Genomic DNA, 16966 nt, shown 5'->3' with positions numbered 1-16966 from the left:
TTTGGTCCACGTTTGCGTCAGGACAGACGCTATGGACGTTTTGCGTCTAGCCGCTGGAACGCATTTTTTGTCCGTGCAGATGCAAACGGACGATGTCGCCCCGTTGGAGATGCCCTCACGGCCATGCCCTGCTTGGTGTTGTTGGACTGGCACTGGAAGGCAGTGTCTATGGGCACAATCACCTATATCTTTGTGATGTAGTCAAGGAATATGCTGTCAGTGCCAGCGAAGGAGAGGTCGGCGATATCGACGCCAGCACTCGGTTTCCACCATCGAGACCATCTCCCGTCAGAGAGACCGATGATGCATGTACGTGCGTCGATTAATGGTACATTTAAGTGCATGTACGTAAGAGCCATTGACCATCGCTTTTCAAACCTTCCTCATGTAGGGTAAATAAGAGCTGAATCATCTATTTATATCCTTCCTCCCTTGCTCCGTATCTATGATATGTACATAATGCCAGTGTTAAATAACCTGGATGTACCAGAACATAGTTCCATTTTCTTTCACGTGTATAATTTGTTATTTTTCAAAAAGGTTGTTTGTTTGATATAATGTGATGCCGTAGCAACGCACGGGTTTTGTGCTAGTAATGCATATAGTACCACAAAAACACATAATGATAGTTGCTGCTAAAACTACGGGCAAGCTTGTATTGAAACAGAGTAGAGTATGATGCCTGATAAGACCTTGTAGCAGTGCTATTATGTTTAGATGAAGCTCATTCATTCCTAAAATTGAGAAGCAAAATTATGTGATGCTAACAAAATAAAAATAAAAAACGAGCTGAACTACAACTTAAATTGGGCTGCGTCAGGAATAACTAAATCTGGAGCAGAGATAAACATTGGATTTATCACAGAAAATATAGCTTACTGAAAAATAAAACCTACTATTGGTATTGACAATCTTGCATTGCAAGGGGACACATCATGACCATACAAAGAACAGAGAGGAAACAACATGAAATCTTTATGCACTTACAAAAACAGAGATAACAGCAAGATGTTTTTTTTCCTTTCATCATGTTGGAAGATCAATAGTAGTTGAAAATTAGGATGCTATTCCAAATTATTTTATATTTGCAATGCTTAACTTGGGAATAGAATAAGCATGGTATTACCATAGATCTCCACAACAAGTCTTCAGTTCATATCTTCTCTGTGTATGAGATCCTCAAACACCATCGTATAAAATAAGGATGGTGGAAGCATGTAGTAAACCAAGACAAAGAAGCAGAACGCACTGTCTGAACCCGCATTTCTCACCTCTTTTTTTTGAGGTGTCATAATTTGAGAAGAACTAAGGACAAATCATCCTTCGTCTCTGATTTTGATTTGGCATAAAGATTCCTAGACTTCTCGTCGAAAATGCCACTTCATCTTGAAGTTATTATTTTGGAAACATCCTGTTATACACAAGAAAAGAAAGAGTAGTCAATTAAAAAACTTTTGGCTAGTAATTACTACAATAAGGCCAACACACGACCAATCGGCAAAAGCAATACTAAAGTATAGATAGATAGCTCATTGATAAGATGTGGATCACAACACCAGTGATCGCATTAGCACTCCACATTGAATTTTCAACCCGGAAGTGTGAATACCACATGTTCGGTAATCCATAGAGAAGACAGAAAACATGCAACAACCGACCGACCTATTGTCCCCCACGACCACGAAGCAGTCAACAAGTAGGCATGACTGAACTGTCTAATTAAGTACGTATTTTTTTTAGGAAATCACCAGGAAGATCACCCCTAAATGCTGGCACGAAACTCGGAAAATCCAAAACACATTACCCCCTAACTTTGGCATGAAACTAAGTTCTAATCTAGTATGAACGCATAATTTAAAATAGTGTTAGCGGATTACCATGAGAAGCTTGTGCTTCATTCCCACCTCCTGATGTGTATGCTTTCGGATACTGTGCTTCTAACAACAACAAAAAAGTTCATCATTACAGGATCTGGCAGGTGGATAAAGAAGCCCACACCCCGTTGTAGAAAATTTCACGGTGCTAGTGACTACGGCCGTGCGTTCCTCTGATCCGTAACCTGCACGTACACAGAACACCAGTGAATAGCCACATGCATGTTCTAGCTTGTACTGCAGCCTTTTTGGATTTTCCTAAAACACCTTATATGCATAGATACAAAACATCAACAGAATCAACTATGAGAAATTGTGGGTAGGGTATGAGAGAGGGGAGGAGGTTATGAGTGCCTTTCCCTGGCTTGTACTGGTCAAGAATGATATTGGCGTCCTCAAGCCAGAGGATGATGGAGAGGGGCTTCAAGGAGGCGATCTTCCACATCACCTCTTCTTACCGCTGCCCTCTAGTTACTCTGACTACTCCTCCTTCACGGAGCAGACTGCTGTCGCCGCTGTCCTACTGCCTCCTCTCGCGAGGTGCCGCGACGGGCATCCGTGTTTCTTGTGCAGAAGTGGAAGAGGGTTGAGAGGAGAAAGGAAGAAGGCAGCCTATCTCCCGCATCAGCTGTCGGCGCTGAACCTCCTGCTCCTCCCGGCGATGCGACGAGACGAGTTTGCGGGGCGAGAAGCGGCCGAAGGGCGGGCTCCAGTGACCGATCTCCGCATCGGCCTGCCGTGGCTCGCGTGCTCCTCATAGACGCTGGTTTCCTGTGGTGCTGTGATGACAGCTTGGAGAGGGAGGGCGCCGGCATAGAACACATTCGCAAAAAATGCAAAGTACTGAATGCAAATAGGTCCCAAAAAAACCAGAAAATAAAGCCCCCAAAATGCCATCCTTTTGATTTCAGAGTGTTACTTTAAATAATGAACCAAGAACTACAGTGGCTCAATCTTGCATGAATCCTCCAAAAATGCAGTTAGAAACGCTAGCTTTGACTTTAGCCAAATTTCAACATGGACTGATATTACTTAGTGCGAAATAAAAAAATTGCATCCTCTGTAGCCCTCAAACCAATAACCAAATCCGTCACATCACGATCATACATACATATGAATTTCACTTGCTTTATATTTATCTAGCTTAAATTTCATGCTCTTCATCCTTAAACCTAATTAGACAAAATAGCCTAACCTTGTAGTGCGAATCTTGAGATAGCCAGGACTATCGGCGTTAGAGCATCTCCAGTCGCGTCCCCCAAAGCGTCCCCCAAACTGCGCCGGATTGAGCGTTTGGGGGACGTGTTTTGTTCGTGCCGCCTTTGGGGGACGTCGCTCCCCAGCCGCGTCCCCCAAACGCCGCCCCCAAATGAATATTGGTGCACGAAAATAAAGGTTTTCATTCAATTTTGATTATATATTACAAAGTTTGGATGAAAACGGCTAGATTTCATCTAAACCTAGACTACTGACCGCCCGGCGGTGCGTTCGACGGCCCCGCCCCGTCGTCGCCTCCCTACGCCGCAGCTCCTCCTGCGCGCGCCTCCTCTCCTTGCGTTCGGCGGTGGCCAGACGGTGCCGCTCCCGCCGCGCGTCCTCCTCCGCCCTCCCCTGCTGGGCCGCCTGGAGGGAGAGCTCGATGGCGCGACGAATCTGCGCCTCTTCGCGGGCACGGGCGTCGTCCTGGAGCTTCTTCTCCGACTCGAAGGACTCGACGAGCGCGCGTTGCTGATCGGCCGTCTCGTCCGGGTGCGGCCCGTCGTCGTCGGACCACTCGAACTCGTCGTCGTCGTCGTCCTCCACCTCGGTCTCCTCCGCCTCGGCCTCCTCCTCCTCCATTGGCGCCTCCTCCTCCACATCTGTTGGCGCCTCCATCATCGCCGCTGCCAACACGGCGTCCTCCGCTGCCAACTGGTCCGCCCGCCTCCCCCATAACGCCCTCAGCGCCGCCTCCCGCTGATGACGCTCCTCCGCCGACTCCCGCCGCTGGCGCTCGATCGACTCCCGCCGTTCACGGTACAGCGCCTCCCGCTCACCGCGCTGGCGCTGGCGCTCGTCAGCCCACCGCTGCTCCATCTCCGCCGTGCACGGCACCGTCGCGCCTCTTGTCTCGTCGAGGCGTCACACGCCGCAACGGTGGCGTCCTGCTTGCTCTGCCACGCTGCTGCCGCCGCGGCTCGCCGGCGGCGGGGCCATGGGCGCGAATGCCGCCAGAATCCGCCGCTGCGCCGCCTCCCGCTGCGGCGGGCTCTGCTGCATTGCCTCCCGCCGCTGCTGACGGTGTGCACGCCATCGCTCTTCCCGGGCCGCTGCTGAGGGGTCGGTGTCGACCTGCGTTTCCGGGACTGCAAGTGGAGGGGACGGCGGTGGAGGGAAGTGGCCAGCGCCGGGGCGGTTCGCCATTGCTACTGGTGGTGGAGGAGACGGCGGTGGAACGACGAGGGCTGTGTTTGTTGCCGGCGGGGTGTGGTGGCTACCGTTGAGCCGGGAGACCTTTTATAGACGCCGGCGTCAGGAAGAAAGCGCGGGAACAGGCGAGAAGAGGCGGGAAGATCGCGCGGGAACGGGCGGTGGCGTGCGAACGCCGGCGACGCGTGGAGGCTGCGCAGCACCGACGAGACGTCTCGCCTGCCCCTCCGTCGCCATTAAGGCAAAGATGTCGCCGTGTGTCACTGCGCGCGAATAACTTCCGTCGCGAGGTAGGCGACGGTTAGGTTAAAATTAACTATGCCGCTGACGGGTCGGCCCCGCCACTCCCCGCCTCGCTTTTCGTTGTCTCCGGCGTGCCCGGTGCGTCCCCTGTGGGACGCGGACGGGCTCGGGGCGCCGGACATCGTATGGGGGCGTGCCGGACAAAAATGGGCTTTGGGGGACGCGGCTGGAACGGTTTTTTTGTCCGGCGCGCCCCAAATCCCTTTGGGGGACGCGACTGGAGATGCTCTTATGCTCTTCACTCGCTGGGTGTTATGCGAGGAGCACGCCGGCGTCATTGCGCACCGGCAAGGAGCTACCCCCTCCATGATCACGGTGTGTGAACCTTGTGTCACTGCGTATCAGCGTCTGTGGCTCCTCCGGCCTTGATCTTATACTTGTCTGGCATCGGCGGTGGCGATCGATCGAGCCTCGTGTGGTGATTGAGCTCATAGAGGAGCGCGTCCGCCAGGGGGCTGAGCGCGAGGGACGCAGCGGCCGCGGCACCGGCGGTATCCGCAAGCGCGCCGCGCATGGACGAATCCTGGCCGCGAGAACCAGCGGAGTGCCACGACACCGACGAGGATGAGCAACACCGGAGTGGGGTCTTGTCGGTAGGGTAGGGTAGGGTTGGGGTGGGATGGGGCGGAGGCGAGGGCGAGGGCGGCGGCGATGGAACCCTATCTCCGTGCGAGAGGAAGATGAATTCGTTCGTTTTTTTTTTTGGAGGATAAGATGAATTCGTTCGTGGCTTCGTGCTGTGGAGGCAGATGAAAATGGGCCACTTCGCCAGGCCCATACGTGCGGATAACGAAGAGCGACGGGGCCCACTTAAGCGACGACGAAGGGGTGGCAGAAAACGGAGGCATGGGACTCTTTTTAAGTAGTGTAGATCATGGCAGTCGTGATAGTACTGCAATTAAAAGTACGAAATCAATTGTAAAAAGTGTGGATGAACCACAGCCTAGAAATTTGTTCACAATCTGGAACTTCCACGGACAAGTTGTGTACAAAAAAATTGTTGATGCCACAGAAAATTTCAGCGACACCCACTGCATTGGGAATGTTAGGTCATGGTTCAGTGTATAGAGCTCAGTTGCCAACAGGGGAGATATTTGCTGTAAAGAAGATTCATATGGTGGAAGATGGTGAGATACTTCATCGCGAAATAGATGCGTTGAGGCACATTCGGCATCGCAGCATTGTGAAGTTATTTGGCTACTGTTCTGCTCCTCGAGGGAGATTTCTTGTGTATGAATACATGGAGAGAGGAAGTTTGGCAGCATCTTTGAAGAGAAAAGAGACTGCAGTTGAATTGGTTTGGGCGAGGAGATTAGATATTATTAGGGATGTTGCTCATGCTTTATCTTACATGCATCATGGTTGCTTTGCGCCCATAGTCCATAGAGATATAAAAAGCAGCAACATTTTGCTTGATGTTGAATTCAGAGTCTCCATCTCTGATTTTGGTATAGCCAAAATACTAGACGTGGATGCGTCAAACTGCACAAGACTTGCCGGAACAAAAGGATACCTTGCCCCAGGTAATATTATATCCTTACATTGGTCCGAAAAATTAATACTTTATGTTGTGTTTACCAAATCTAACTCTCCAATGTTTGGTCTTTCAGAGCTTGCATACACAACAAGGGTGACAGAGAAGTGTGACGTTTATAGTTTTGGAGTTCTGGCTCTAGAGTTGTTTATGGGACATCATCCAGGTGATTTTCTTTCATCCATGGCCAACAGAAGTACGGAACTCGAGGATTTGCTGGACACCCGACTCCCCCTTCCTGAAGCTGAGATCGCAAGTGAAATATTTGAAGTGGTCGTGGTTGCTGTTCGGTGCATAGAACCTGATCCATCGCTCCGCCCAACGATGCAAGAAGTAATCAAGGTGTTCTCTACAACTGAAGGACCTGATTATTGTCTTGATTATCTGCACACCGATATTGCCATCCCTCCCTGCTGGTCATGAATGTTCATTTAGTACATTGTTGTTGCTTTCTTTTTATTACAAACTGTGTGTAATACTTCATCTGTATGGTAGTTTGTTCTCTGCTAATATTGTGTACCATTCATAGTTGGTTAGCTATTGCTTCAGAACATTAATGAGCAAATTGCATTTCCATCTGTTAGCTTATCCAATTATTTCGATGTTATTTTTAAACAAGGCAAAATACTTGCCATCTTCATTGATTAAGGAGAAGTTTTCGAAGTGTTACAAAACAAGACTTGACAAAATAGTCAAGCCCAAAAAATAAGCCTACTCTCAAGGCCTTAGCCCCGGGTCTTGTTTTCAGTTTGTTTGTAACAGGGTCTTGTTTCCCCTTTCTTCAGTTTCGTCTGTGTGTGTTTCGCCGTTGCAAACTAGACACAACGTGTTGCTGATAGTGGGATGTGCCGCTGAATTCGCTTGCCCTGATCGTGGGATGGCACGATCGCAAAGGGTGGCGAGCGAGGCTACGATCGATTTCCCGTTTATATGCACAGGATAAGCAATAACAGCTGTTAAGCAGTATACAGCAAAAACACCTCGAGTTCATCTCTGAATTTGGGATTCCTCTGTCAGATGAAGTGGTAAATAAGATTAGCATAATCGTCTCATTTTGGGTCCTTGTAGCCACTGCAAGATGGATGCACAAGCCTTTAGCTATTCCCACCCATCGCATGAGGCTGCAACCAGATATGTATATATGGAGCTACCTAGAACATATATAAAAGCAGGTGCAGATTATTTCTTTTACTGACACAGTTTCTGGTTTCAGAAGCAGGATCAGGACTGGAAAGAAGAACAAAGACACAGGACTCGATTTTTTTTAGTTCTTTGATCCACTTACTATGATAAGAATTTTCGTATGTACTATTTATGAAGTATGGAAAAAGTTCATGACAACCTACAAAGATAAGCTACGTTTAACACAATTAAATGTGGAACACTGTCTATGTATTTCAAGTGTTAATCAGGTGGTCCCCAAGGAAAACATGACATAGGTCGAAATGTAAATACGTCTAACCTTGATAATTACTATTTTTCTTTCTCTCAACTTTTACAAATTCGCAGGCTCACACTGATCCACGGACAAAAAAAAAGAGGAGGCCAAACGGAGTGTGTTATATCATACAAAATAAGTAATGAAGAAGAAACTAAAAGATAAAAACTAAACTACTTATCCTACCCTTTGATGTGGATCCACATTTCAAGTGGATTCCGGGGAGATAATCTGAAGCTCAGCCCACCACAGCGGGTTATTCCTCGGGGTCGTCTGCTCCGGTGACAATCTGATGACACCTTTCATCATACTTGCAACCTCGTTCATGGATGGCCTCTTCTCTGTATCGCGGTTTATGCACAGCCTCACAACATCACACAGTGCTGCCAAGTCTTCATCAGGCACGGACGATGACGCCCTGAGCATCGGATCAGGCATTGCACTGAGCGGTCTCTTGCCGTCCAGATAGCTCGAAGCCCAGAGGACAAGTAGGCCATGGTCTTCAGAGAACGGCAACCGACCGGAGATTATCTCAAGCAGCAGTATCCCAAACTTGTAGACGATGCTGTCTTGGTCTGTGGTTTGCATCGAGAATTCGGTGTCGGAGAGCTTGGCTGCATAGTCTTCCGTCAGGTAGATGGATGAGGAGTTCAGTGTTCTTGGGGTAAAAGGAGGGTCTAGTTGGTTCATGTGCTCTAAGCAGTATGTTACTCCCATGATGATGCGGAGCCGAGTAGGCCAGTCCAAGTGTTCTGCTTCTCTAACTGCATACAAAATAGATTAGCGATCAGTATAGTCAACTTTCTCTTCTGGGTCAAGCAAATAAGATATGAATATAGCTTAGGAAACAAGAATCAGATGAGTGTCATTGTTTCTAGGAAAGACAGAAGAACAGCATCTGGAAGGTATTCATATAATGATGTGCAGTTATAACACTCACTGTGCAAATGCTCAAAGAGGGAACCACATGGAGCATACTCAAACACCATCATCCTGGTGAATGGCTCGTCATCACATGCGCAATAACCAAGTAGGTTCATGAAGTTCTTATGGTTCACTTTGGACAGCAGAGAGATCTGAAAGAGGAAGAGTTTGTCATACAGAACAGACAGTAGTACTAGAACAGTACGATGCTATAGATTGAGCATTTTTGTAGTTTTGCTAATGAGCTATACCTTGTTCCTAAATTGTTCCTCAGACCAAGCCAACCATTCTTCGGGAGACTTAACTGGACTGGAGGCAACTGCTATTTCAACTCCACTTGACAGAGTTCCCTTGTACAATGCACAGTCAGATTCAGTACCAATCACATTGCTGAAATTCTCACACGCTGCCTCGAGTTCGGTCCTTCCTAAAGAAGGAACACCTGCCCACAAGGTAAAACATTCTCAACATCTCTAAGTTCAATATGTGGCACACGTTTCAGATGATGTAATGTGGCATTTCAGCCATACGCCTCAGGTAATAGGAGACTGACCTGTCACAAAGGCTTTGCTTAGCTGTCCACTCAGCCCGGTAGCCCATGGAATGACGGTGTTATCTTTCTTTCTACGGGAGAGTAGATACATGATAGAGGCTATAACCACCAGGCCAAGTGCTCCACCGATGCACAACGCGTAGATAGCCAAATGAGATACAGAAGAAGACTTGGTTTCAGGTTGCGACAGCGAAGGGGAAGGGGACATGGGATGATGGCTGCGATGTCGCTGGTTGGACGCGGATGTTGAGTCTTGCTGCCACCCTGTCTGTAGGAGTTTCCTCAGAATGGTACTCTGTATGGTTCTGCATAACAAATCAACATAAAATGAAGAGTATGATTGGTGAACTTGTAGTCAGCAGTTAGCACATCGTGATATTCTCGCTTAAATTTTATATAACAGACAGGAAGTTACATATCCCCTAGTACAATAGTTGTTAATTTTGGTGTTTGCCTTTTAACCTATTTTAGTGAAAATGTAATGTATTTTCAAGGGTCTATGATAAGTGACAGGAAGGCATTACCTCTGCTTTTGTTTACTACAGACATAACCTTCATTGTTGAACTTGTATTAATACATTTCTATAACGTTATGGAAGTGTGATGTGATGAAAACATTACATTGTGAGAAATCAAAGAGTAACATACTGACATTTCACTGAAATGATTTCACTATAACCTCATTTAGAGAAGTATTACAGATCAAAAATTGTGATGTTTAATTAGTCAAAGTCAAGATTGTCAATTAAACCAAAACAGAGAGAGTATTTTGGTTTTCAACTGCGTGTGACATGCCAGATCTCCTTTAGATGTTATGCTAGTCTAATTCAAAATTTCATATGAAAGCAAACTCTGTATTGTATAGAAGACTGACTTTGTTAAGCATTTTCTGCATGACTGTTGCCCTCCATCAGCTAAAACCTCTGAAATCATGGTACGATCTTGCAGCTCTGCAGAAATTTTAGTTGACACCTTGTTTCCCTCGACTAAGCTGCAAAGATAGTCACATGGCTTTAGATAATGTATCAGGCACAAGGCACTGCAGAAATTTAATCCTCTAAGGCTCTAATGCTCTGGATGAAATTTAGTGACAGAAGTACTATTTTCAGTAAACCGAAGCAGTTCTCTAATGCTCCGGATCAATATCCATTAAGGTAACATTTGCAGATATTGTCAAAAGAAGGCATCACCAAATGCTCAAAAGTCAAAACCTTGTTTCACACACATAACCTAAATATTCCACAGACTAGATCATAGCTTCCTCTAGAATGACGCGCAGCTGTCCTGCATACATTCGAATAGTCATGGCTTCTTCTAGACACCTTTGACCTATAAATCTCTGATGCTACAAACAAAAAGGACAAAAGCGAGCAATAGCATGTAGCTCCTGAATCAAAAGAGGACTTGGTCCATGAGTAAACTAAATCATGACTCAAGGGGACAAGGCATTTTTGCACCCGGGAGTAGATGCTCCTGTTTTTAAAATGAATTTCAAAATGTCAACAAAATCCGGCAAAAAATGTCGCACGTACATCTTGACTTTCTATATGCTCGCAAAGTCGTTTCATAAAAAAACGATATTGTTTGTGTCGTGTGTAAAAAAGGTAAAATTCGGTGCTAAAAAATAACTCTTATTGAGACATTTCTTTATATTTTTTACACATGACACAAAAAATATCAATTTTCCACTAAAATTGGCGTGCACACCTAAAATGTCGGCATGCATGCACCAAATTTTTGTTCGATTTTTTAAAAAACATTTTAAAATGCTTTTTGAGTGGCATGAGCATATGCACCTGGGATCGAAAGTCTATTTCCGGTATTGTGAATACACGCAATATATAACTACCTTAAAATGATTGACATCTTCACAAAAAGCAATAATTACATAATTTGTGACATCTGTCCACCATGAATCTGATCCTACAAGCACAAGAACAGACAAGGTTGACTTACGAGGCCACTGGTCTGCCATGATCCGAACACCCCAGTTCAAACCAAGGGTAGTGATTCTTTTCTCCTGAATTCGATAAGGATCCACTTGGATCCCCTTGTATTCCTTCTCTGAATCTCGTAGCTCGTCCTGAAGCACCAAGATGGATACAGATGGTTAACCACTAGTTGATCCACTTGAAGACCATCACAATAATGATGGCATAGTAACCACAACCCATGGGAAATGAAATCCGCCTCACCTTCTTCGCCGAGGGAGGCACAAGACCCATGCCTGTGACACAAAACGAAGGAGAACAGCAAGAACTGAGCCACCCTAGTACTCCAGGCTTCCATCCCGCCCCTAATGTCGGAGTAACTCTGCAGGATGGTAGTAAAAGACAGTAAGAGCAGAACGGGAGGCGATAAAAGGAAGGCAAAGATTCCAGCTCTTTTGTTTACTACTACTACCTAAAGCTGAAATCTTTGGCGCCGTGGAAGAAGCACGCGCCGTTCCATGCCGCCTGAAGAAAGGAATCGGAGTAAAGTTGTGTCTCCGCTGCAAGGGTAAGTGGAACAGGGGAGCAAAGAAGTTAGATTTCTGGAAGAGCAACCGACCTCAAGTAAAGAATCCAGCCTCTCAGTCGCAGATCTGTATCTCACGAACCAAAGATTCAAGAGCGGAAATGTACTCACACAAGGAATAAGACGAAAGCCGTAGCAAGAAAAGGCTATGATGATTGTACCTGTAGACTGGCGAGAGGTAGGGGTCGACGGGAGGAGAGACAGGCAGTGTATTTGGAAGGGAATGAGCTGGGAGAAGACGAGGAAGAGCTCGGAGCTAGGATCACGAAGTCAGTCGTCCAGGACGCGGAATACTGAAATTGGAGTAAACTTTTTGTGGGCGATTGGATTGGAGCCGGATGTCTGTCTGCCAGCCAGCCAGCCAGGTAGTATCATGCACACATGGCAGGTGGCATTTCCCCTCCCTTCCCTTCCCCGCTTTCCTTTCTGAGCTCTTTTGCCTTTTGCGAGACTCTTGTTTTGCCTGAAATTTCGCAGTGATCTTCGGTGAGTTTCAGGGGAATCAAATCATTATCCACGGGACCATGAAAGCTGTATTTACTCCCTCACGTTCACACAAGCTTGGCAGTTGTATTTTCTGTATAAATAAAAAGTATTTTATGTTCAGTCGATTAAGACTTAATTTATGTCGCAGCGTGTTTCAATGCAAGCCTAAACAAAGTACAAACATGAGCAAACACGAATCTTCAAGCAGAAACAAAATCCACTCTGAAGCACGTGACACAAGCTATGTCTCAACTAGTTAAATCTTAGCAATTCCGATAAATAAATTGGATAGTAAAACAAATCTGTGATTATGTATTTTCACCCACAAAAATGTATTGTTATGCAATTTAAATCAAGGTTTAAAATAGTGTGCTAAACACGCGATAACGTGCTATATTTTAAATAGTGTTATAAAAAGAGAGAAGTTCAATTTACCCCTCTAAACTCGTCTCAAAGTTTAGATTACAACCCTCAACTTTAATTTGGTTCAATCTTCAACCCTGAATTCTATAAACCAATCGGAATTGGACCTTCTACCCTTTTTGACATGTTTTGAACCGATTTTTCTCGCTAGTTAGCGGTTTTTCTTCCTATATAATGTGCCAACTCATCAACATACAACATACACGGTACAAGAAAAACCAGCTTAATACAATGCAAGGGATGATTCTGAACCATCTTTAAAATTCAGGGTTGAAAGTTGAACCAAAGTAAAGTTAAGGGTTGTAAGCTGAACTTTGAGACAATTTTAGGAGGGTAAATTGGACTTCTCTCTTATAAAAAAAATACCACATACCACCTTAAAATAAATGACTTCAGCAAAAATAAAGTTTATTACTTAAAAATGATAAAATCATACATACATAACCACATACAAAAACAATCCCATGTTTTAGAAGGCTAACAACAACATTCCACGTGGAAACAACATACTATCTCTATCCATAAAAGGATGTCGCAAGTTTGTGTAAATAGATGTATTTAGACACTTTTTAGTGTATAGGTACATCCGAATTTAGATAAATCTTCGATATCCTTTAATGGAGAGTTGTATAAAAAAATTATTAAGAATCATCAACATTAACAATATTAACTTTCGATTCATAAAATGAACCAATAGATTGCACTTCATCACCATGATAAACTTCTTTGGAATCAGATCCTTAGACCAATAGACTGAAAAAATAGCATCATAGAAAGCAATGTTAACAAAATTTAGCGTCGACTCTCCAAATATGTTAGCAAGCAATAACATCTAAACTAAGATCTGTAATTTCCTCTCCCGTGGTTTCTACCCAACTAGTCTAACCTATGTAGAGGCGCGGTGTGCGCCTCAAACTACGTATGTCCGCCGGGCTACTGGTGACACCCCCCCCCCCCCCCCCCCGGCTGGAGGCTGAGCACCGGAGGCGTGTCGATCTCCCCCGGCCCCAATGTGTGACTCGTTGGGCAGCCATCACCAACCACTACTACGCCGAGCTCATGCCGGAGCAGTGGATGGATCCTCACTAGGATCCTGACAACAAATCGACTTGGAACGCCTTCTTCGCTAATCGATGGGAGAGGGAGATCGCCAGGTACGAGGGGGATGGGCCTCCTCATGTGAACAACAACGAGGCCAGCCGCCAGCTATGGTGAGGTGGTCGGACTCTCGACAGTGTGATAGACCACATAATTGCGGGTGATTTCCCCCGCCTACGGTACCCTCACTTCCATCCGAAGAAGGACGGTAGCAGGCGCGGTGGCATCGGCATCCAGGAACGCACACCCCTACGTGTTCATCTTCGCATCCTGCTGCCGAGGCCGGACTTGCAAGTGCCTCCGGAACCCCAGCTACAACCGTTGCGGCCACCGGTCCCCATAGTGTGTGCAACCATAGCCACAGAGGTTCCAGCCGTGCACGTTGAGCGACAACGATGACGACGACAACTACTACTACGAAGACAAGTACTACATACCTAGGCAGGAGTACGACTGGTTTATTTAAATCGCATATGTAATTGTTTCAGAATTTAAAAATTATTTGTTTGTTATGGGGGAATGGCTCGGAGCCAGCCGCCCCGATTTCCGTGTCCGTGCCGGTGGTCTGCCATACATACCAAAAAATGTCTTCGTTGAACATCAAATGGAAGGCACGACTGAAAGTGCTCTAAATTCACGGGAACCAAACCATTGTCAGGGAAACGTGAACAATGTATTACTCTCTTACGCTCTCGCAAGCTTGACGGCTCTTTTTCTGCATAAAAAAATTTCATACTCCAGTAAAACAAATGTGTGATTGAGTTATCACCCACAAAAGATGATGCAAATATGCAAACAAAAGGGATTAGTCCGCGTCGTTTTGGCGTGGCTTCTTGGTGGGTTAGCTTCTTCACTTATGTTCGAGTGTATGGTGTCTGCTCCTCCCATAAAGACATCTTCTCTTTTCCAGTGGCGGCGAAAGGTTATCTAATTTTGATTGAGTGCGTGTTTTGAGTTTGAGTTCGGTTATTCCGGAGTCTTGGGTGGGCTTCTACCTCTGACGAGTGTGAGCGTGGCCACGTGATGTCGATGCAATATGGTTTTCGTCCGATTTTATGCTAATTATTGAGCATCTTTTTCTTAACTAATAGACTAGGAAAAGCTTTCGCCTTCGTTCTTAAAAAAGAGTTGAGTGACTAATCGTTATGGATTCTTTCTTGTATATCAAATGCGAGGTCGACATGTCGGGGATTTTAAGTGGAGCGGGACACGCCAGAGAAACTTGCTAGCTAAATCGACCGTGCTTGGTCATGTGTGTGGGCTTATAATTGTGTTGATCCGGTAGTGGGGGAAATTTATTAACTATCGCCATCGGAGGCCGTCCCGTCACAGGAGGACGTCCTGGACAGAGGTCTCGTGTCAAGCCAAGTCTGCGTGCCAATGTGCCATCGCCACCCAATCGCATGCGTGTTGGTCTCTCCTTGTTTAACCAACCACCCGGCACTCAGCTTAGTTTACTCCCTTTCGTCAGCTTGCTGTTGTCCTGTAACGTCTGGACACAAGAACGATAGTGAAGATGCGTGCTCCATGAAATTGTTTCGTAACTTACCACGACTTATAAAATTAAAATATGAATTTGTATATAACCACTTCTGATTGTGACATTGGACTCCCTCCGTCCTAAAAATAAAAGATTCTCATTTTTTTCTAGATACGGATGTATCTATAACTAAACTATATCTATACACATTCGAATTTAGACAAAGTTAAGAAGTTTTTTTGGAACGAAGGGAGTATGACATTTCATCTACCAGAATTCAAATACCAATGCTCAAACATTTACATACAAAAGTTTTTTATAAATCTTTATATACCTAACATTTTTTTTAGATTTTCACATTCGCACATTGGTGGTGTCGGCGTTGATGGTGGTCGACGTCCTTCTCGTATGTCGATGTTCCTTCCTCTCTGCGGTGATGGCTTAGCCAACGGCTTTCATCTGCATTCGTCGTCTCTACTGGCGCATCGATCATCGGGGTGAACATCATGCTCGATTGTGCCCGATGCTGACCACGACGACACCTGCGAGCGCCGTTTCCTTCCTGAAGTCGTGTCCATGGCTTTCATCGTGCCTCCGTTCCCTTGGATGCTGGTGGAAACCCTAGGCACGGTCCATCAGATCAAGTGGCGATGGCGCCATCGTGGCATTATCTTCCAAACAAGATATCTAAGCTTTCTAGGTAGAGTACGATGTGATAATTGGAGACTAGGCGGAAGGTGATGCGTCACTGCCAAGGCTTGGTGGGTATTCGGGGCACAATGTGATGCATGGTGAACGTCGTTTGGTCGACGCCTTTCCAGCCTGATAAGATTTTGCGTTCTTCTCGCCAACTCCTCTAGGCACAAGAGGGGAGGTACGTTTTCTCAGGCTGCGTTGGGGTCGAGGTCAAGCTTATGTAGCGTGACGCGATCATGAAACCATGTGCTCCATGTTCTCACAGTTGGGGCGGGTCGTTTATCATCGGATTCATAGAAGGTGCATTATTTGATGGAGAAAATGTGTGAGATTTGGATTTTCTGGTCTTCATAAATTCTAGACGTACGTACGATTTAATTGAGAACGTGCGCGTGCACATCCCAGCGACACAAGTAACGCAGACAGGGCACGTGAAATTCATAGCATACGGGCATCAGGGCATGGCTCGCACATGTGGGTGGACAAGCTTTAGCTAGCCGAGTTCGGAATCGGTCCCTTCCTACTCCATCGGTCACGCACGCGTGCACACGTGAACTTGTCCTCACATCTCTCGCAAATTAATTCAGAGATCATCCTTCATCCACCATCTCCCTTTGAACTCTTCGGGCTGATGCATAAGGGCATCTACAGCGGGTCTACACGGACAAAAAATACCCTCGAGCGGCTAGACGCAAAACATCCGCAGCGTCCGTTTTGACGTAAACATGAACCAAATATGGGCCAGGAATGCGTCTGTGCGGATGCGACCGCGCGTCCGTTTTTGTCCGGTTGGGCTGCATGCAGCGCTCTCTCTCCTCCTTTAATAACGCATGCGGTCATTTCTAGCCACACAAATAGAATCTATTCCTCTCTCTCCTCTCTAATCACGCATGCGGTCAAATAAATGCGTCTCTGCCGCTGGAGAAGGGACAGATGCATGCGGACATGCGGACGTTTTTTATATCCGTCCCTGACGCAAACGGATATAAATATACGTCGCGCCGCTGGAGATGCACTAACTTCTTCGCATCGCTTCTCCCACTTGCACGAAACAATTGGGCGACGAAGCATCCTGGTACCTATACGTGCGAGAAAAAATTAGTGTACAATAGCTTTCGTGATGTCACGTACGGTAGCCCGTTGTGATCGTGAGTCTCCAAGGTCGTGCCAGAAAAAATGTATGGTTGGTAGTCCCGCCGCGCTGGACGTTTCATCCAGAGCCTCAGGATTA

The 16966-nt window shown here is 46.1% G+C and overlaps 1 protein-coding gene and 1 pseudogene across 4 annotated transcripts; one reads left to right on the top strand and one right to left on the bottom strand.

The window, feature by feature from the left end:
• The first annotated feature begins 5432 nt into the window (after nucleotides 1–5432).
• Nucleotides 5433–6673, top strand: LOC127300132 (MDIS1-interacting receptor like kinase 2-like; annotated as a pseudogene).
• An 890-nt stretch (nucleotides 6674–7563) lies between these two features.
• On the bottom strand, nucleotides 7564–11961 carry LOC127300131 (protein MALE DISCOVERER 2). Of its 4 annotated transcripts, none has more exons than XM_071820020.1 (9): nucleotides 11714–11961; nucleotides 11439–11526; nucleotides 11231–11348; nucleotides 10998–11118; nucleotides 9910–10026; nucleotides 9036–9340; nucleotides 8734–8924; nucleotides 8499–8634; nucleotides 7564–8322 (listed from the first exon to the last, which is right to left on the bottom strand). In XM_071820020.1, exons 3-9 carry the CDS (start codon nucleotides 11322–11324, stop codon nucleotides 7766–7768), a joined length of 1521 nt encoding a protein of 506 aa, XP_071676121.1. In that variant the 5' UTR covers nucleotides 11325–11348; nucleotides 11439–11526; nucleotides 11714–11961; the 3' UTR covers nucleotides 7564–7765. The 4 variants fall into 4 exon arrangements, with proteins under 4 accessions (XP_071676121.1, XP_051186169.1, XP_051186168.1 ...); XM_051330209.2 differs by having other exon boundaries at nucleotides 10992–11118; nucleotides 11664–11960; XM_051330208.2 differs by having other exon boundaries at nucleotides 10992–11118; nucleotides 11714–11960.
• Between the last annotated feature and the right edge of the window lie 5005 nt (nucleotides 11962–16966).

The sequence above is a fragment of the Lolium perenne genome, chromosome 5 (genome assembly GCF_019359855.2).
Source record: "Lolium perenne isolate Kyuss_39 chromosome 5, Kyuss_2.0, whole genome shotgun sequence".
NCBI lineage: Eukaryota > Viridiplantae > Streptophyta > Magnoliopsida > Poales > Poaceae > Lolium > Lolium perenne.
Note: the sequence above shows the minus strand (reverse complement) of the source record. Positions and strands in the feature narration are given on the sequence as shown.

Coding starts and splice junctions, on each gene's coding strand:
- LOC127300131 (XM_051330209.2), bottom strand. CDS start 11,324: ATGGAAGCCTGGAGTACTAGGGTGGCTCAGTTCTTGCTGTTCTCCTTC. Junction 10,027..10,991: donor CATGGCAGACCAGTGGCCTC/GTAAGTCAACCT, acceptor CTATCTTTGCAG/CTTAGTCGAGGGAAACAAGG. Junction 8,635..8,733: donor AGGAACAATTTAGGAACAAG/GTATAGCTCATT, acceptor TTCCTCTTTCAG/ATCTCTCTGCTGTCCAAAGT.